This window comes from Neopsephotus bourkii, unplaced genomic scaffold (genome assembly GCF_033783945.1).
Source record: "Neopsephotus bourkii isolate Nb327-2 ecotype Australia unplaced genomic scaffold, CSIRO-AGI_Nbou_v1 NB_168, whole genome shotgun sequence".
Taxonomy (NCBI): domain Eukaryota; kingdom Metazoa; phylum Chordata; class Aves; order Psittaciformes; family Psittacidae; genus Neopsephotus; species Neopsephotus bourkii.
The window spans coordinates 18,730,356-18,749,905 of record NW_026900684.1 but is presented as its reverse complement, the minus strand read 5'-3'; the positions used below and the strand labels follow the sequence as shown (position 1 = coordinate 18,749,905).

The window sequence follows — 19,550 nt, the reverse complement described above, 5'->3', positions numbered from 1 at the left end:
ACAACCACATGTACAGAGGTTTTACAAATGGATACAAAAGTCTTGGTTTTCAATAAAACATTGGAAATACCACACATCTGATAGAAAACTTCTCCACAAGCCAAGCAGAAGCAAAGATGGTTTATTTTTTACTTTCCTGAATAAATACAAATGTTCCACGTGGATGAAGAAAAATTTCACACACCTTTTAAGCTACAAGACAGTGATCAGTTTTACTGAAGTCCCACTTGCCTGTGACATGAGAGGGAAGAGTAGTTACGTGTCATTCTATGAAAATGATACCCCACATCAAGGGCATCCAGAAATCATTAACATGCTTAGCAGCAAAACCTGCATAACAATCAATCTAAATGTCTTAAATGAAAGGAAAGCACCCCTAAGAGGGGTTGTCTTCTAAGAGTGGGAGTCAGAAAATGAGAAGGAGAAGAATCCCTAATGGCTGTTATGGAAGAAAAAGGTGACGATTATTTAAATATGCATTCTAACGAGGAAAATGCTACCTGAACATGTCATTTCACTCAAAATAATTAATGCCAACAGAGCTGCAGTTTAAAATAATAAGCCCACAAACATCTAGGAGGGCTTACGGAGTGGGCCTGCCTGCCATCTGGCCATCCTTTAGGCCTCCTACCATCCAATAATGCTTTTTGCCCTAAAGCTCTTTCCAGCAAGACTGATTTTACCCAGTCCCACCGGCAGCCCCATGCAAAGACACAGGTTTTGAGGACAGTAATTCAATTTACACATGCAGTTTCCACTCTTCGGCCCATAAGCATCCAACTGCAGCACTGCTAGGCAGCCTGGTTTTGTTCATTTGCATATATAATTGAGGGAGCCTATTTTTATCTGTGAGCTCTAAATAACCAGCAGCTGTATGGGCTGGTGAAGGTCAATCACAAACAACAGACAAGGTATCTCAACAGCACATGGCCATAACCTCTTCCTCTCAGTCAGCCAGCAAGATAAAAAATACCCACTGCAATGTGCCTGACACATCATCTGAGTTCAGCCAAGTGTGCTTCTGCACTGGGACCTGAAGGTCTAAAACTAAACCTCCTGCTGGAGAGCAATAAAGGGATAAAGCCATCTTCATCTCCACAGGAAATCCCTTTGATTCATGAATGCATCACTTTGCTGTGCTGTAAACTCGCTGACTGGGGTGCACTGAGACTGGCTGCTATCCAGAGCGCATGAGCTCTTAAAACTGGTCACAAGCTCACTAGCCTGCACTTCTCCAAAAGCTGGTCCTTCCACACTGCCAAACACCCCAGAGGACAGCACAAGTCTGACAGAATGACAAACATGGACAATATGGGAAGCTAGGGCATCCATAACAGAGACTGCGTTCTGCTACCTTCAGGCATGACTGAGCTTATTTCTTCCCTGGGAAAGCATTATTTGCTGCAATCAATATACATGTCTCATTTGCTGTGGAAGGAGCTGCCCCTGAGCCATCTGAGCACCTTGGGAAGGTGACAGAAGACTCCAATGACCAAAGGTCAGCATCAGGATCTGGAAGAGGCAGGACTCTGACCATAGCAATATTGCAACTGGAAGAACACCCTGCAGTATCAGGAGGCTGTGGCAAAGACTACATAGCAAGGACTTCACATACCAGGACACAGAGAGGACATCCAACAGGTACAGAAATCCAGAGTGGTTGTTTCTGTCCCCACAGACTCCATCACAAGTTTAGTTTGGCAACAAAAACCTGACTTTGCCCTATGCCATTCCAGGGGACTAATAAATATCAACTTGTTTTGAAAGGCTGCCTGTGTTGCTGAAAGCCTTCAGTGATTGCACTGTTCACCCAAGAAGCAGAGTACAGCCTCATCTGAACTTGCTGGATGACCACAGACAGAAAAAAACAAGCCTGTCTTGGAGATGAAGATCTTTGCCTTTAGAAATGTACAAGTATGACCCATCCCACTGCAGGACATTCCTAAGACTCTGTCAATCACAGCTTGCCTGCAAAGTCATGAAGAAATGTAAACACCAAACAGTGTAATTTTTACACGCTCACACAACTCTTTCCAGAGTGGGAAAAAAGCCAGCCTTCCCCTCAGGCACAGATTGTTCAGACAGTCCAACAAGAGCCCCAGTTCACTGTCAAGCTTGCCAAGCCACCAAATGTACCATCTCCCTGCTAACTTAAGTAGTATTATCAAAAACAGCTGACAGTGACTTCTTTGTTAACCCACCCCTTCCTCACACCAAAATATGACGTGTTTTAGTACTTGGTATATATTTGTTTTAATATCCAGAGCATCACAACACCATTATTCATTCCATAGAAAGGATGTATTACTGCACCAATATGAAAGGTACAAAGGGTGAAGTTTATTCTTAGTATTGTGTCTCCAGTAACTAATGAATAGAGCCAGTCAAATGGAGCTTAACTGGCACAACTATATACAAAACCAAGCAGAACAAAACCTGAAAGCAACAGGAAGGGGCTGAAGGAGTTATGCAATAGAATGTTTCAACATGTCATAAAACTTTCAAAAACCAACAAAAACCCCAAGTTCCAAGAAGTACACATTGACCCAATTTCTTCTTTCTGGAGCCATCAGCTGTCTCAAAACAGCACTAATGCTCAGAAGTAGTTTATCAGTTCTTTGTATCTGGTGGAGCTCAGTTTTCATTTCTCTCTTCTGTCCACTTTAACTCATGGATCTCAACACAAACAGACATATGAAGGTTTGACTTCTTTAGGTCTTAACCTTGTTAGATCTTTTCATAATATACACATTGGACCAAAGAATGAGGTCCAGGCAAAATGCTGTCATCGTACTCTGAATGGTGACAGAGCCTGGTTTCCTGAACTGCTCTTGTGCTTTTTTGCCTATCTGTGCTTTGCACGGACGCTCCAGCAACAAAGTTGAGGACAAGAGCTGTATGTTTCTGTAACTCAGCCTTCTCACAGCTCATTTAGCCTCAAGGCTATGAAATGGCAGTAAAGCTGGGACAAGAATGAAAACCCCTGAAAAGCCCACCTTCAGTCCATAGTTTCACTGTTCATAAAAGAGAGCTTGTGCTTTGTCCCCTGCAGTGTTGGAAAGCCATACAAGACCCTCAGTATCTGCAACTGTTGGAAGCACAAAGCACTCAGTTATACTGTGCTGATTAAAATGTACAGGCGATGAATGATTAATTAGCTCTCCTAGTAAACCTATCAGAGAGTTGGTACACCCTTTCTATGTATAGCTTCCAGCTGCTTGCAAGACAGGTTTTTGCTAGAGGATGTGGCAGAATCCTTCAGCCGTATGTGTACTGGGACATACATGAACAGCACCAGATGGCTTCTACCATCTGAAAATGATGTACAGCAACTATCAGCCCTGAGGTTACACCTTCAGTGGCAGAATCTGGATTTCTTCACTGGTGAGAAGAAGCTGTGTCTTGGAAGAATTTCAAGTAATTTCAATCTTACCTGGACAGCTGGACAAAACTCCTCATAGCCTCCCTAGCTTGACAACTATCAACTTGAGCATTTGCTCATCTTGATTATTGCTGTCTGCTAGGAAAGACTCTGTAAGATAGGTGTCTTGCTAGCTTGCCCAGATAAGAAAGAGGCAGTGGCTTAGACACAGGGGAGAAACAACCATGGGCAACAATTCCCTTGAGTTAAATGCCAGCAGATGGCGAGTCTGAGGACAGATGAGCCAGTTTCTTTGCACTGTGCCGCTTGTCATTATAGTCCATATCTATGCCGAGATACATCACGCCTGAGATACAACAACTTAATGAACAAGGCAGCTGGATGTGTAATCAGACATCAAGGGCAACCTAAACTTTACCCATATGGTCTTTCTATTCTGAGCACTGAAAGCTTTGGAACAGGCAAGGATCCGAGTTCTCTCCTTTAAGAGATGAATTATATCAACACATTAAACCACCTAACAAGGTGACACTAACAGCGTTAGTGCTTATGAAGCCTGATCCAAGAGTCGAAAACTCCATGAAAAACCTGCTGCAACCTACAGGAAAATGAGAAAAACACTATGGCCCAGACTTAGCAGTCACCAGCAATTCATTAAAGCACTTATAAAAAGCAAGCAATCAACAGTTGATCACCAAACTCCCTGACAAGATTTTTATACATTTAATAGGGAATTTCAGCTGACTGATGATTCTCCAGTCTCCATTGGCACATCCCAGAGATGTTTCCGCATACGGACATCCTGGCTGTATTTCTAGGCTGGGATGAGCTTCATGAATCCAATCCTACTGAAGTTAGCTGAGCATTAAAACATGTCTGAGTTTTAATGAAACTGGAAAGAGAAAAAGAGAAAAACTGAAGTACAGCAACTGAAACTCTTGCAATGCAAAGTGCATTAAGCACACCCAAGACTCCTCCCTCCCCTTATGAAGGTTTCTCCTCATTTTGCCAACATAACTTCAACAACGTCTTAGCTATACAGTGCTTTTACCAGTATAAGCAGCACAAGTACACTCACCAACTTTTCCAGGAACCGTCATCCCCAGTGGAAGTGTGATTCTGCCACTTGGAAACTGGTAACTGGGGAAGGGAAAAAAATCAAGCTGTTTGTCAGGACCTTTTTACCTCTTCTGCTCTCCTTTTAGTTTCCAAGAATAAGCTTCTAATTTTCCTCTGCACACTTTCAACTCGCAAGCACCTAGGCATCTTGTGCTCAAAACTGCCATGGACAAGATCTGGAGTCCGGGTCTGGGAGGAAGAACTCAGACTCTATAAACCTCTTAAGCAAAATACAGATTTTCTGAAGCTATCAGGTGCTTTTAAACACTGAAGCTAACCCACTCAGCTAAAAATGCTATTGTGGCTTCACTCACATTATCTCTGCAGGCTGTGATTTGTCAGCAGCAACACTGGAGGAAGCCTCAGAGGGAGGAGGCAAGGGCTGAAGGACAGTTTCAGGAACGCACCTTTGTAACTGCAGACAGTCTCCAGCATGGCCAGGCGTATGGCAAGCGGAGCACGTAGGCAGGCAGAATGGCCCTGCCCCACACTAGCCCCACAGTTTTGCCACCACTACCTTCTTCCTCCTTGCTGGGCCCCTCCAAGAAGGCATCACGTGCTTGATGTGTCTTAGACTATGCGAGACTACTGCAACCAAGTGTGTGGGAAGCATCGTGCTCTGCACCCGCACAGCACAAGACTACAAAAGCAAACCCCATGGGAAGACCATATCCCCACTGTATGACACCTACCCTCGCTTTCTGCCTGCTATTCTCTCCCTCTCTGTCGCAGCCCACCTTATTCTCAAACTTCCCTTAGTGTGGGCCAAAAAGTATGGAGCAAACCAAAGTTTACATCAGCACATAACCTCGTCCGACTTTCAACAACTGAAGTTTACTACATCCATAAAGGAAGCTGGGTTTTACAAGCTCAACTTGCAAATAATGAGGTCTTCCTTTTGGGAACTGCTGCTACACTTGCAGCAGAAAAGAGAGCAGTACCAAGAGCAGCCTGATTAGAGACCGGCAACTGAAATTAGGGCTCTGACAATTTGGGTACAAAGGAGTCCCACCTGTGGCAGCCCCAGGCTTTGACCTGTGATTTTCAAAAGTACCTGGTGCATGTCTCACTCTGTTCCCATTTATTTCAATCCTGCACTGATTTGCACGGGAGCAGGACAAAGGCACACTTTCCTGGAAAGCCACGCCTGCACAGTGCAGACTCAGTACAGCATCCCTGCCTTCAATGGCATCCCCATCAGGTTCACAAACACTGCCTGAAAATATGTTACTGCAAAGAAGTGCAGTGACTGGAAAAGGGAGGTAATTAACACAGTCCTATTAAACATTTATAAAGGCTTACTGATTTTTTAATACTGTAAGATTTGACAGACATTCCAAGAAGAGGAGAGCTGAGCATCTGTACATTCCTTTTTGGCATGTTTATATAGATAGGGAGCTGTTTAAAAGGCAGGTCAGGTGTTAAGAGAGTGAGCATCTCTTCACAGCTGTGCTGTAGGAACAGCTGTTTTCTGACAGCAGCCTTAAGTGTCACAAATATTTCATTCCTGAGAAGAAAAAGAAGTTTCACTGAGGTCTTTGATATAAATTCTTCTTTCTCATACAGCTTAAGGAAGAGTATCAGGCTGGTTTACGTTGACTGAGTCAAAATCACCATGTAGTTATATGTATCTTCTGGAATACTTGATGTCTATAAATAGAACAAGGAACAAGCATACACCATGAGCCACAATCAAACTCAGTCTTTTCATATAATAGTTGCACACTGAAAAACAAACCAACCCCTTTTTCAGGAAAGGGGTCATTGATCCCAGAGACCATTACACACTCCTGTAAGCCTTCAAGATCAAATCACACAAAATGTCTTACATTCACCTTTAGCAAAAACTCAGGCTTTGTTACCTCAACACACATTCCTGTGTGTTTTTATACAAAGGAAACATAAGATATTAAGGCAAGGGAAAGACCACCTGGGCTGCTTTACTGGGAGTGGAAGTAGGATTTTTGTAGTTGGAGAAGCAAGATTTCCTATTTCAGATGTCTATTCATAGACCTTCACCTATACCAAAACCCAGTAACTGCATATCAGCATCTGTGGTTGTGTCACATAACACAATGTGAAGACAAGAACAATGAACTTACAGCATCAGCAGCCACCAAACTACTAAAATCTCTCCTAGAAGCTGGGATTCTCAGCCCTGCTTATGCATTCAGCTTAATGAAGTCATCGCTTTTGGCCAGTACAGACAACTAGTCTGGGTGTGAAAAGGTCAAGGCATTATCACCTCCATTTTTTTTCCTGCCTCTTCCTTTACCTCACCACACATACACAGCTACCCATCCATTTCATCCTGAGCTCATCTTTCAGCTCCAGCATGGTTGCAGAAGAGGGGACAGCCATTGGTGCCACATACCATACACACACCAGGGTTTCATGCTCCTTCCAAGCCAGGCATATGGGCAGCCTTTATCTCTGTTGCACCTTCAGAAAGCCTCCAAATAGTACATACAATACAGAAATAACAAATACAATCAAGATAAATGCAACTTCAGGTTGCTAAACTGCCCTACAAATCCCCAGGTGAAGGCCAAAAAGCTGGCCATTCCTACTGCAGCTCTGCCTTTTGAGAAAAGGGACATTAAAATGGTCCATCACGTCCTCAGTACAATAGCCTGTACTGATTCTAGAACAGCAGTATCTTGCTTTCCTGGACTCACTGTGCTTTTCACCCCTCAAAGTCAAATCAAAAGAGAAATCTGGTGGTTGTAATAATAAATGTGGTTTTAGAGACAGCACTTCAGAGTTACATCTGAGAACACATTACAGCCATTTCAGGCTCAGAATATAAATTTCTTTACTAACAAGAAACCACATTTCTGCTGGTTTAAGGTTCTCCTCAAGAGCCTCACCTCTCTTCAGTTTACGCTCTCCTAATCCTGCAGTCTCAGTATTGGTAGGAGTCAGTTATCATCATCCAGACCACACAAATTTTAAACCATCCCACTATAAACATCTGGCACATCCACAGCCCTCCGCAAATCAATTCAACACAACACATGCGTATTTAAGAGATCTAAGAGAAAGCACTTCCTTTGATTTTGTTTCTTGTTTGGCCATACACATATTGTTTTTAAATGAAGTCATTTTGAATCCAGCTTTCTAATTTTGAAACCTAAAATCATCCTGAGGCCCAAACTTCACCAGTTCAGCTGAGATGGACATACCGTAACACAAGTTCACATTGTTGCAGTCACTAGTGAAGACACGACAACCTCATACAGCCTTGGTCAGATCTGGTGAGCGATCAAGAGATGAGTACAAATGAAGATACCCAACGCTGCAAAGGGGTAGCCAGTTCAAGATAATAATCTGGCTCTTTTTACAAATAATATTTATGATAGGTGCTGAAATATAAACTGTGGCCTAATCCTTCCTTTATTGTTTTTCCATTTTGAAGTCAGCTACTGCAGGTCAGCATTGAAGGATGACTCAGCAAGCGCCCCTCTGTCCCCACATGGCTCCATCCCTCCCTCACACTTGTTCCCAGCACATCCTCCCAGGCTTTGGCAAGACCAATGCCGACAAGCAGAGCTGCCATGCCTCTACTACATTTTTCACAGCATGCAGCTCTGCTTCAGGGTACAAAGCGCCAGAATGCAAAGCAAGGACTTTCCCACACCACAGCACTTGGAAAGGGTTGCAATAGCAATACCTCAGCTCCATGCCCCAACTCATAGTTGGGGACAAAATCATCCCACATGCTCTGTGAAAAGCTTAGCTAGTGGGACCTCCTGGAGTTACTGGCATTTAAGCTCCTTCTTCTTGTTTCTCCTCATGCAAAGAGCAGGAGAGCAGAACTAACCATTCTCTTTTCCCACCATGAGAGGCACTCAGCCTCACTGATTCAATGCAGTAGCCATACCTCATCTACAACATGGTCAATTCCACAGCTGCATCCAACAAACACAAGTTTTGCCACCACTCTCCTCCTGTGGAACCAGGGCTCCTGGCTGACTTCTCACCCACCAGGAAGAGGCTAAAAGAGGAAAATCTATACAGACTGTCCTTCCAAGCAGGTTGCACATCTGAATTCTCAGCTATTACAGGGTTTATGATCAACAGGCATGCCACAGTGAGCACTAAGGTCTCTGTAACCCCATGCTGAAGTGCAGGAGAAGTGGACTTCTGTTTGAAAGGTTCAAGGAGAATCTGTCCCCAGACATTTTCCTGAAACTCTGAGACACTGATTACCAAAGCCCACATTTTCTCACTAGCAGAAGTCAAATGAAGTTCAAATGACTCGCAGAGAATAAACCTCTAGACCAAAAAAACCAAGTTCCACATCTCGGACTTGAGCACATTTTAAAAGCCTTCAAATGGCTAACCACCAGCTAGTTACTTCACGCTCCTCTAATTCAGCTCAAATGCCAGAAGAGCCTTTACCTTAAGTACCCAGGCCTTTGCTCCCCAGAATACGCATGCACATTCAGATAGAACATGCTTACCTAGGAATCACCACAGAGAGCCAAAACCTCATGCCAGACCTGCAGAAAATCAAAGTGATTTTATGGCTGAAGAACTGAAAATATAGATACACCCACGGAGGATAAATTTGCTTCCTAAAACTATTGCAGTACAAAATTATCACTTTTTATTAGAGACATAATGTATGTTAACACCTGATGCTGCTCAGGAAATTAATGCAAATTCAGACTGATTCTGCAGAACAGGGGACTCAATACTTCAAAACTAAGATTGCCAAATTGCTTCTCCTAAGGCATTGTCAGAGACTCCGGGAACTCCAAGTTCATCGGCTTACTTAAGTAGTTACTCTGAGTAACTACTTAAGACAGGTCAGACAGAACCTTTATTAACTATGTTCATGGTGATAGCATACTGGGACGGCATTTCTCCCTCTGCATCCCTGCCAAGTGATTGCAGAGACATAAGCTATAGACTGTTTCAGGGAAGAAAAAAAAACCCCAAAACATTTCAGTATTAACAAAGCCAGGTATCCATCCCTGAGAGGGATGAGCTCCTCAAGTAGCTTGCTAACGACAATTCAAATAAGGAATGAAACAGTAAGTAACATAACAATGTGGGGAGATGCTCTTGGTGGAGTGGCACACCCAAGTATTTCCCTAGCTCAGAAGTGGGGAGCTGGAAACCATCACAGACTGTTATTCAAAAACAACATTCTTTTAGTGAGGATAAATGTCTTATTAGACATCTTAAATATTCATTCTACCACTATAATGTAAAATCCAAGGAAGGGCACTTCCAGAAAATAAACCTCTATTGACACATACTCTTTCAATGCAAACACTCCCCAAGTAATTTCTGTTCTCAATAGCAGAGAGGCACAAGATTCACCTTGCAAACTACTATGTCTGTATTACACCCACAAGCTCGGCTGATGTGACAGTGAACACAGGTTTTTTAATTAACAAGTTTCTTTCATTTCAAAAGGAACTTGTCCTTCAAAAGGTGTCCTCTAAAGGACTCCTCCAAGAAAAACTACTGAAACAATTCTGCGCCACTGCTTGACATTTTTGTGAGCAGCATGAATGAGAAGCAAAATGGAATCTTCCTATCACAGATACATGTAAGTGGGTAGCAGAACAAGAGAAAAAAGATATCATTATTTGGAATAAATAGTAAGGGAAGAAAGGGATCCAGTCTTCACATAAATTCACTGCACTTCTCCCACTGGAAGACGTTACCCGCAAGTTTTTCAAGGAGAACAGGGTTAGATCCATTTTCAGTGCATTGCAAAGTCCCAGAATTTTATTCACAAGCAGACATAATCCTGGGAAATAACCATCTCTGATTAAACACCAAAATCATACATTCTGAAAACACTAATTTTTTAGCATGCTGGCAGCATAAGACTCATGTACACGCTCAGATAAGTGTGACAGATAACAGGGAGTTTCCTCTTGCAAGCACAGAGCTGTGCTCCACCCCTCAGAAGTCACCTAGCCTTCAAAAGGTTTAAGACCCTCTGCATATTTGCATGTCTTGATGTTACTCTCAAGCACGACCAAGCCACTCTGCAGATCATGGTAAGCATGCCTGGAGGGACCAATCTACTGTCAGCCCCTGGCATCTCCTGCTGCAGGAGGCTGTGCTGCAGCAGGAGATGTGGCTCACTTCCAGAGCTGGGCAGAGGTCAGCCACTTCCAGCTTCTTTTGCAGGCTAGGCAGAATCAAGCCATAAGGCAGTAAAACCAAGAGGCCTCAACCCACACTGCCTTGTCCAGCAGAAGCTGGAGAGATGCAGTTGCAAGACTCCCAGCTTCAGGCATTTATTCCATTCGCTACCTCAGACACCTCGTGATAACCATCTGTAATTTTCAACAATTCAAGCCCCTGTGCCCCACACATGTATCTCCATTTCCTGTCAGACGTAGCTTCATTCACAGGTCCACAACTAATGGAAAATAGAAAATACTACCTTTGATGTGGTTTTCTATACAAAAGGTGTATAAGGTCATCTTTATTCCATGCAAGGGAAGTGGAGGCGAACGAGGGCTTGTTTCTTCTTGTTCCTATTTACAAAGGCAAACTAAGAAATTCAGTTCCCATTGCCACAAGCCAAAGCAGATCCACACAAAGTAGTGTGTGGGACAGGACTCTCCCCCAGTTTACTGTTAGCAGTTAGTGACTGTTCATCATGAGTTCAAAAGAGAAGCTGTCCCTTGCCTTACAGCACACCTCTCCCACCTGCCTCAGCCAGCAGAAACACCACTGCAGGCACAGCCAGTATTGCTTCATCAGCAGAGAAATAGTTTCTCAAGGATGGTCATAGGCTCCTTAGACAGCAGCACTACAGAACCTTTTTTCAGAGTAAATGAAACCTGCAGGATAACTAGGAGTTGGTGTGACATCTTAGTGACAGTCCCTTAATTTAAGGGGTAGCAGTAGGACACCTAAGATCAAACTCAAAGACCATTTTACTTCTATTTCAAATCTCAGGCTGCCCCTCTTCTACAGGCCTAGTTAAAGGCAGGATTGCCTACTCGCCAGAGGTCTACACTCCAGCGTTCAGGATTCATGAGATTCATTTCCAGCTCTGAAACGCCAGTTCTGGGGCCTCTGCACTACAGTCATGCAGCTAGTTAGGTGATTTGCAGGATGAAGTATCCTCATCAGATTGGGCACAACGTTCTCAGGCTTACCTTCCTCTTCCTAAGCATCTCATTTATTCCAAAGCCTAAATTTACAAGTCCTCAGAAGATGAACAGTGGTTGTGCACAGAGAAGACTTAAGCACTCTTGATAATCCCAACCTCTTTTAGTAATTCTCTATAAACCACTGGCAGGAAAAGCAAGAAAGGCCAGATTCAAGATCAACTCTATATCCAGCACCATGGACACCCAGCATCCAGTATCTACCACCACATTTTTGAGAGTGAGAGGAACACAGAAGATGTACTGAGAGAAAAAAGGAGCAGTGAAATCAGGTCAGGTTTGCACACAGTACTCATGGAGAACTGTAGGTATTTTGTACACAACTCATATCTCCATCATGCCATAATAAGGTACATTATGGAAGCCCCAAGCCTGACAGGGGGTAGCCTGCAGTTTGACAAAAACATCTTATTGCTCTCATTACCCACAGATGAATATTTGTTATATTACAGAAACAGAAATACATGTATCTTTATCACACGCCAAAACCAAGAAGTTAATGGGAGGTAATGGAAGTTAATGAATCAGAAGGCAAGCATTCAAAAGAAAGTCTGTAAGAAAGGCTTCAGGGATTCTCAAAATACACAATTAAACTGCTCATTCACCCTGGGAAGGAGAGGCATTAGCTCCCTGTGGTTCTGCATACACAGGTTCTGCCCACTGGAATACAATGAAGACAATACAATTTGAGTCTGGGGAACACAAGGTTACAATGACCTTCTTGTAGATCAAGAAAGCAAGAGGAGTGAAAGCACAAGTTGACAAGAGATTCCCCTGATGGGAAACAAAATTTATAAACCCTCTTGGCTAAAACCAGGTTTGTTCTCCACAACTGTACTCAAGGCAGATCTCTTCTCTTTGATGTAAATGACAAAATTCCCAGCAATAACTGAACAAGAGTAGGCACAAGGATGCAATGCAATTGCAAAGACAAAGCAAAGACATTTGTGGCTCATGGCCCTCTCTTTCCTTTTATAAAAAGGCAACATAATGCCAAACAACACAGTCTGCCCTGAGACCATCTGCTCTCGCCTCTGTTTCAATGCATTTCCCAGACACTGAGACCTGTCTCCCCATCCATAGTGCTGAGCTTTAGCTTTCCAGAGCCAGCAAATATTATTCAGCATCATTACTGTGTTATTACACATGATCTTCAGCTCTGTTAGCTCATTCACAGCAATCAACAACAAAGCAGCTTCCATAATCTTCTCAGCCCACCAGCCTAGAAACAGTTTGAAGTGCATATAAAAAGCAGATTTACCTGGCTTGCTTCCTTCACAGTCATGCCCCAGCTGGCCTTTTGTGTTCGAGCCACAAGTATACACTTCCCCATCTTCCAGCAGGAACACAGAGTGGTTTCCTCCACATGCCACCTCCTTGACATTTCTGTCTTGAATGAATCTGTACACCTGTGGTTCAGGAATGATGACCTGGAGGTTGCTACCTATCCCAGGTTGTCCAAAAGACGAGTAACCCCAGCATAGCATTTTCTCCCTTTTCAAGAAGTCATATATCCTTCCTGGGAAAGAGAAACAGGGAAGGAGCGTGAGCGAAGCAAGTACTCAACAAGTGATTCTACAGAGATAAGCTGCTCAGAGCAGGAGGTGGAAACAATCCAAAAAGGCATTTCCTGCATGACTGACAGGCTTCTGGACTGTGAGTAAAATGCATTTCCACCATTACACAAAGAAAGAGGAATCAAGACAGCTCAGGTACTAAGTCAGCACCTTGACCTGGCCATCTCCATCTGGCAGTAGTAGTGTTCTGAAACACAGCAGACCTGAGCTCTTACTTCAGCCAAACCCAGTGCAATGCTTTTTAGACTCACAGGTCCAAACCTGAACTTTTGGAGTTAGAGTTACATCTGGGACCACTGCTTAAAGAAATCTTTAAAAATTATCTCTAAAGTGGTCAAACTAGTCCTGAACAGACCGACATGGGTATTTGTGGCATACTGGCCAATGCCAAACTGTTATTTCTGATAAACCCAGATTAAAAAGTATTTTGCTCAACTGGACATATTCTTGCAACCTAAATATGTGCACGTATACATCCTCCTCCCAAGCTGCAGCAAGAATTCCCCAAGAAGAAGCACTTCACGTGGAGCAGCACACTGACAGTTTGGCCCCAACAGCTATGGACAGACATTAATGCAACTTGCCAGCAGCCAGGTGTTGTATTTTATGCTGCGCTTCAGTAGGAGTCAGAGATATCAGAGACACGAGTAGCATGGGAAGGAAAGAGCCATAGCAATATAATAGGCTAAATGAATTACTCAGCCCAAACTTGATAATGACAACAGGATGATAACACATAAAAGGTGGGGGGAGGGAAAGAGCTCTCACTCCAGAAGAAGCATGTGAAATATTTTGGTAACGCTCCCTTATCACTCCTAATCTCAATAGGCTTGGGTTATTTGTTAAACATGCTATACTAATAAGACACTGAGAACTCTTCTGCTTCAGCAGAATCAATTAAAGTTTTTCTGTAAAGGGAACGAGAAAGAAGAAAATGAAGGATCCGAGACATCAAGTCTTATGGCTCACCATGCCCAGTTTTAAACTAAGGCCATTTACAGCAGCAGCATTTACTGTCTTAGCACAGGATCAAAAAGCAAAAGGTAACCCCTGAAGTGCTGAAGATTCCTCAAGGAAACAAGATTTCTTCTCCCACTCTGAGCAGATAAGAAACACGTGTGTTCAGGTCATTTCCAAAGCCTGGTGCTAATTCAAGCTCTAGGTATTAGCAATAAAGCCCTTCCTAATCTAAGCAACAAGCATTCATCTCTTACCCTGCTACCCTGGCCTGTCGGTCAGGTGCGAGGCAGGACTGAGCTGGATGGGGGAGGAAGAGGACTGGATTTTCTAGTTACACTGCATCGGTGGTGCAGTTTCCTACCACAAACCATTCTTATTAGGTTCTTTAAAGCATGTATGAATCCCATTTATCTCTAACAGCTTTTGCTCCTTTATAGCATAATTCAATTCATTCACATCCACAGATGTGTTTATCACCAGCCAGCTTCAAAGCACCCAGAAGAAAAAGCAGGAGGTTACAAGGCTCTGTCTAGTTAAACCAGTTATTGTGTACACTCTGTACTTGGTTGCCCTCAGCACAAAAGTCTGATGGAAGACACCCCTCTACACTAGCTACACCATTTCCTACACTAAGAATAGGAATGCCATCGGACACAGTAAAATTGCGAGCATGTGCTTTAAATGACACAACTGCTATATTTATAGTGGACTTCATGTTCTTTCTTAAAAAAAAAAAAAAAAAAAGAAAAGAAAAGCTTAAGCAACACCCTGAAGGTGGCAACACAAAGGCCATTTCAGAACTGGCATCTGAAACAGCAGAAATCTGGGACTATCATTTTTCTCAGCCTGGGGAATTACTCTGTCATGAAGATATAAGCGGCACAATAGCAGCAAAACTGAACATCAAAGATCACATTCCCTGCTACTATAACTGGATGTTGCCTCTGAGCTAAAAAGATTTCACCACTATGCAACCTGAACTACAGTGACATTGTACAATATGAGCTAAATATTCATTTGGGATACCTTTCTAAAAGGGCTCCTGAACAATCTGCTCCCCATAGACTGCAGTCATTTTTCCTAGTGCTAATTTCATTTAAAATGCTAAAAATACTTTAATTACTTTCCTTGTGTTCATATTCTACCAAAAGTTGATGTAATGGGCAGGGGATGTGATGCGATTGGCAAGAGATGGGTTTTTCTCCAGCTAAGACACTACCTAAAACAGGAACAGTTCAAACTCCCAGTAATTCATATGCACACCAGGGTGTTATTCCAGAGGAGTTCAACCCTCATTCATGCTAATGGCCAGGCTTACTAAAGCACCCTGAACTTTAACAATCCCTATAGCAGACTGAGGTGTGCCAGACCCTTTAGAAGACCTGGTCTTAGCTATTGTTTTTTCACGAGTTTTTTCAAATTATCTCCACTGAATGCCACCCCACATCCTCTAAATGTTTTGCTGATAAATCCCTGTGCAGCTCTATTCCAAGGGGACAGAGCAGCACTTACCACTCAAGAACAAAAACCAGCATAGCCGCTTCCCATTTCAGTGTATGGGCACAGCTAAATATTTGCCAGCGGGCTGGTGAGTGACATTTTTAATTTACTTATTTTGAAGACATAGCGTATTTTTAAAATCACAACTGTTCTAATATTTTTTTTCCTTCCTCCAGAAAAGCTGCTGCAAGTCTTAATATATGTGTTCAGATAGGAGCTGTGTCCTGAAAGACGACAAGGCTTCAAATGACAACTCCACACCCTGTTTCCAATCTGGCAAGGCAATCACTCTTCTTTGACATTAGCAGAGGATGTAAAATTCATGTTACACTGAAAACTACCCCTATGAGCTGCACACCCTCCTTATACTAAAACAACTATATAAAAAGGTTTCTAGTGTGGGCAGGCACTAACACAGACATGTACCTGCACACTTACATACAAAATATAGGTAACGTATATTACCTGAATATTTTAAAAGGGGCTAATAATTCCTAACGCTCAGCTCAATACACCTTTAAAAGTTGGATTTTTATCTTCAGAGGACAAACCCTTAAGGAAGGCGGGGCGTTTTTAATGCATCGGTGCATTCAAGTTCTCAGGCCCTTTTAAAAACTGGATTGCAAAAAGCACAAGAGCTGCAGTACCCAACCGCATCACCTATTCTGTGCTCTTCACAGATCACAACACAGCCAGCTTGGTACTCAGGTTTTAGAGATAACAGATGCAATGCAGCAAAGCTGGTCACTTGTAGAGACTCCACATATATAGCAAAACAAAAAAAGGGGTGGGGGGGAATATAACCCAACATCCTGAAACCCTGACATTCCAGGAATAATTCACCATCAAATCAGCGAAGCATGTCCACAGCACAGCTTGAGATAGCAAAATCTCACACTGTGGGGAATATTTTGAGGAAATCCATTGTGGGTGGGAGATCTGCTATAATAAGGCTCAGCTAACATACTAAGAATATATCCTTTGGTGAGAAAATAGCCCTGGTGGTTTGGGTAAAATAAAACATGTAAGATCGTGACAGAATGTGTTTTATTTCACTTTCTTTTTTTTTCCTTTTCTTTCTTTTCAACAGCTATCACGACATACACGGTCTCTTCACAGGATTATACAAACATATTCTAAAGCCATTGCTGTCACTGCAGCAGCACACTTTCTCGGAAAGTTAGTTAAGTAAATATCGTGCTTTCAATAAGCAACACTCAAGGCAGAATGCTCTCTAAACAAAGAGATCTGCCAACTGGCAGGGCATGAATAAACAAGCTCTTCCTTCTCTGCTGTTGTTTGTGAGGTTTCAGCTAGCTAATGTGCTCCTTCTATCAGCACTGCCCAATAACGAAGCAATTTACTGCTTCTTTCTGCCACTAAGCCTCCAAGCCCACTTTCTTCTTCCTTTAGCCTCTGTTTTACTCCAATTCAACGTCCAGTGTAGACCAGGCTATAGAGCAAGAGAAAGCAAAGTGTAACAGCGAATGAGTTCCAGCAGGAACAGAGCGGTTCCATTGCATAAACACAGACCCTCAGCTAGAGCTGTCCCCGGAGAAAACACTTAAAAACAGATGACTGAAACCAGACAAGACCCACACCATCTCCATCTTGCAACCCCAGCAAGAACACCTCCATGTCCCCACCTCACCCACTCCCGTTCTTGCTGCTGCCGCCGCTACCCACCCCCAAAACCGGCGATTCCCGCAGGGTCTGCGGGGCCCAGCGGCGGGCATGACAATCCCCCGGGGACATGGGCCGACAGCACCGGCTTCCGACCCCTCCAGCACCGGCACCCGGTGGCTCCTGCCGCGGGCCCACCGCTGTCCCCGGCTCCGGCACCGGCACCGGCACCGGCTCAGGGAGGCCCTGCCCTGGGATGCGTGTCCTGCGCCGGTAGGGTGGCGAGCTGGGGGGGGGGAGCCGCGGAGCTCCACCCCTTCGCTCCGCGAACCGCCGCAACCCCATCTCCCCACCACACCGCCTCGGTACCAGGGCCGGCAGCAGCCCTACCGGCGGCGACGCCGGGGAGCTGGGCTTTCCCTCCCGCGGCACTCGCTGGGCCAGGCCTGATCAGCGCAGCGGATCTGGCGTCGGGCGCACCCCGGCTGGGCTGTGACAGCGCCGAGCAGCGTGTGCGGGACAAGCAACTGCCATCGGTCCCGGGCCCCAACCCCGCGTTCCCCGGCCTCGCTCCTCGCCGCTCACCTGCCGCCAGCCCCGCCGCTGCCCCCGCGGCAACGAGGAAGTCCAACCCCACGGTACCGCCGCCTCCTGCCGGAGTGACGGCGCAGAGCTGCCAATGGGAAGCGAGGGGCGGCCCCCGAGGGCGAATCGGCGGCGGGCACTGCGACTCGCCCCGCCCCGCGCTGTCAGTCCGTGGGTCTAGGCCGGTGGTGGCTTGTGCCCCCTCTGTCCCCCTTCACTGGGCAGCGGGGTAGGGTCTGGCCAGGCCCGGCTCCCGGTGCTAAGAGGCTGCCCAGCCTGCTGGTGCCGGGCAGTGACTGCGGCCTGCTTGCCGCGGAGTGGGACGGCGTCTCCTCGGGAACGTTGCGTGGATGTTGCCCCGTTCCCAGGGGAGGTCTGCTCGGGATCTCCTCTCCCTGAGGCCAAGGCGTTCCTGGGGGCCTGCCCGCCGCTGGTGGGACGCCACGGGAGCCGAGGGGCGGCGCTGGCAGACGGCGAGCACCGCGGATAGCGGGCTCACACGGAAACCGAGGCCGAGAGTCGTGGCCGCGGGGATCTGGCAAAGCTTACAGGCCAAGCAGAGCAGGCCGAGAGTATAGACTGTAGGAACCAATGGGCAAAGTATCATCGAATTTAAGCTATTCTAAATGAAGGTGTCAAGGGAAAGCCAGTTTTGCACCGATTAAAAATTACCCTATTGGTTTTATTAAGCAAGAAATATCACTAATACTAATAACAGTTTACCCTCTGCTTTTTGTCATATTGCATTCTACATGGCCTCTGGGCACCTGGCAGGTTTGTTTGCATAGGAACTGGTACATCTTATACAAAGTTCAACCTTAGGAAAATATTTGTGGTTGAAGTATAAATCTCTGTTGGGAGAAAGAGAAGGGGGGGGGGGACAATGAGCAAGTAATTATATAGCTCTCAAGTACTCATTTTCTGATTTTAATGCCATCCATAGAAAAAGACACTGCAAGAGCAATGCGCAAGCTGGATCCCACTCAGACCATCAAAACGCCAGCCAGCATTGGAACCAGCCCAGGCAGTATTTGAGCAAACCACACAGAGATGTTTGCAAGGGCTCAGAGGAAGGGAAGAGGTCCCTAAAGCAAGTCCCGCACCCAGAGTACTCATCTCCCTTACACTGCACCTCTGGCAGTTGGCAGGGTTTGTGTACTCAGCGTGCAATGTGTCACGTATCAAGTAATTCACCTGCATTTGCATGGATTGTGCTTGTTTAGCATAAAAAGAACTACTCTGTAGTGTAAAATTACACTAATAATAGCTGTGGCGTAATAGCATTTACCTAACCAGTGTTACAAGCAGCTTCAAGAATAACTTAAAGTATAAAGGAAAAAATACTTCCTTTGTTTGTTTTTTGGTTTGGTTTATTTATTTCATCATCTGAAGACCTTTGTAAAATAGTCAACAAACAGAGGCTGGTTTCCTCTGTTTGTTTCTAATTGAGTAAGCAAGGATGGGAAGGTACACACACAAAAAAGCATGGAGGGGAAAGTAGATGAGGGAGCAAGGAGTCTCTTGCTTAAACCAATTTTTAACTGGCTACATTTCAGCTTCGAGGAGAACTTTCAAGGCTGCTCCTTCATAAACGGATAGATTTTTAAATGAAGACATCAAAATGAAGCTGTTCTGTGTCCCTGCACGCTG

General features: G+C 44.6%; 1 protein-coding gene across 18 annotated transcripts in view; it reads right to left on the bottom strand.

Annotated features, from left to right (window-relative positions):
* Nucleotides 1–18,028, bottom strand: part of HERC3 (HECT and RLD domain containing E3 ubiquitin protein ligase 3) — a 47,939-nt gene extending 29,911 nt beyond the window's left edge. For all 18 annotated transcript variants that reach the window (XR_009728671.1, XR_009728672.1, XR_009728673.1 and 15 more), the window contains exons 1-2: nucleotides 17,901–18,028; nucleotides 12,917–13,174 (exon numbers count right to left, since the gene is read on the bottom strand). Coding sequence is in view for 10 of the 18 variants with exons in the window: in XM_061374716.1 (XP_061230700.1) it covers nucleotides 12,917–13,142 (226 nt within the window). In the remaining 8 variants the exon portion in view is untranslated. The remainder of the gene's footprint in view (nucleotides 1–12,916; nucleotides 13,175–17,900) is intronic.
* Nucleotides 18,029–19,550: the final 1,522 nt, after the last annotated feature.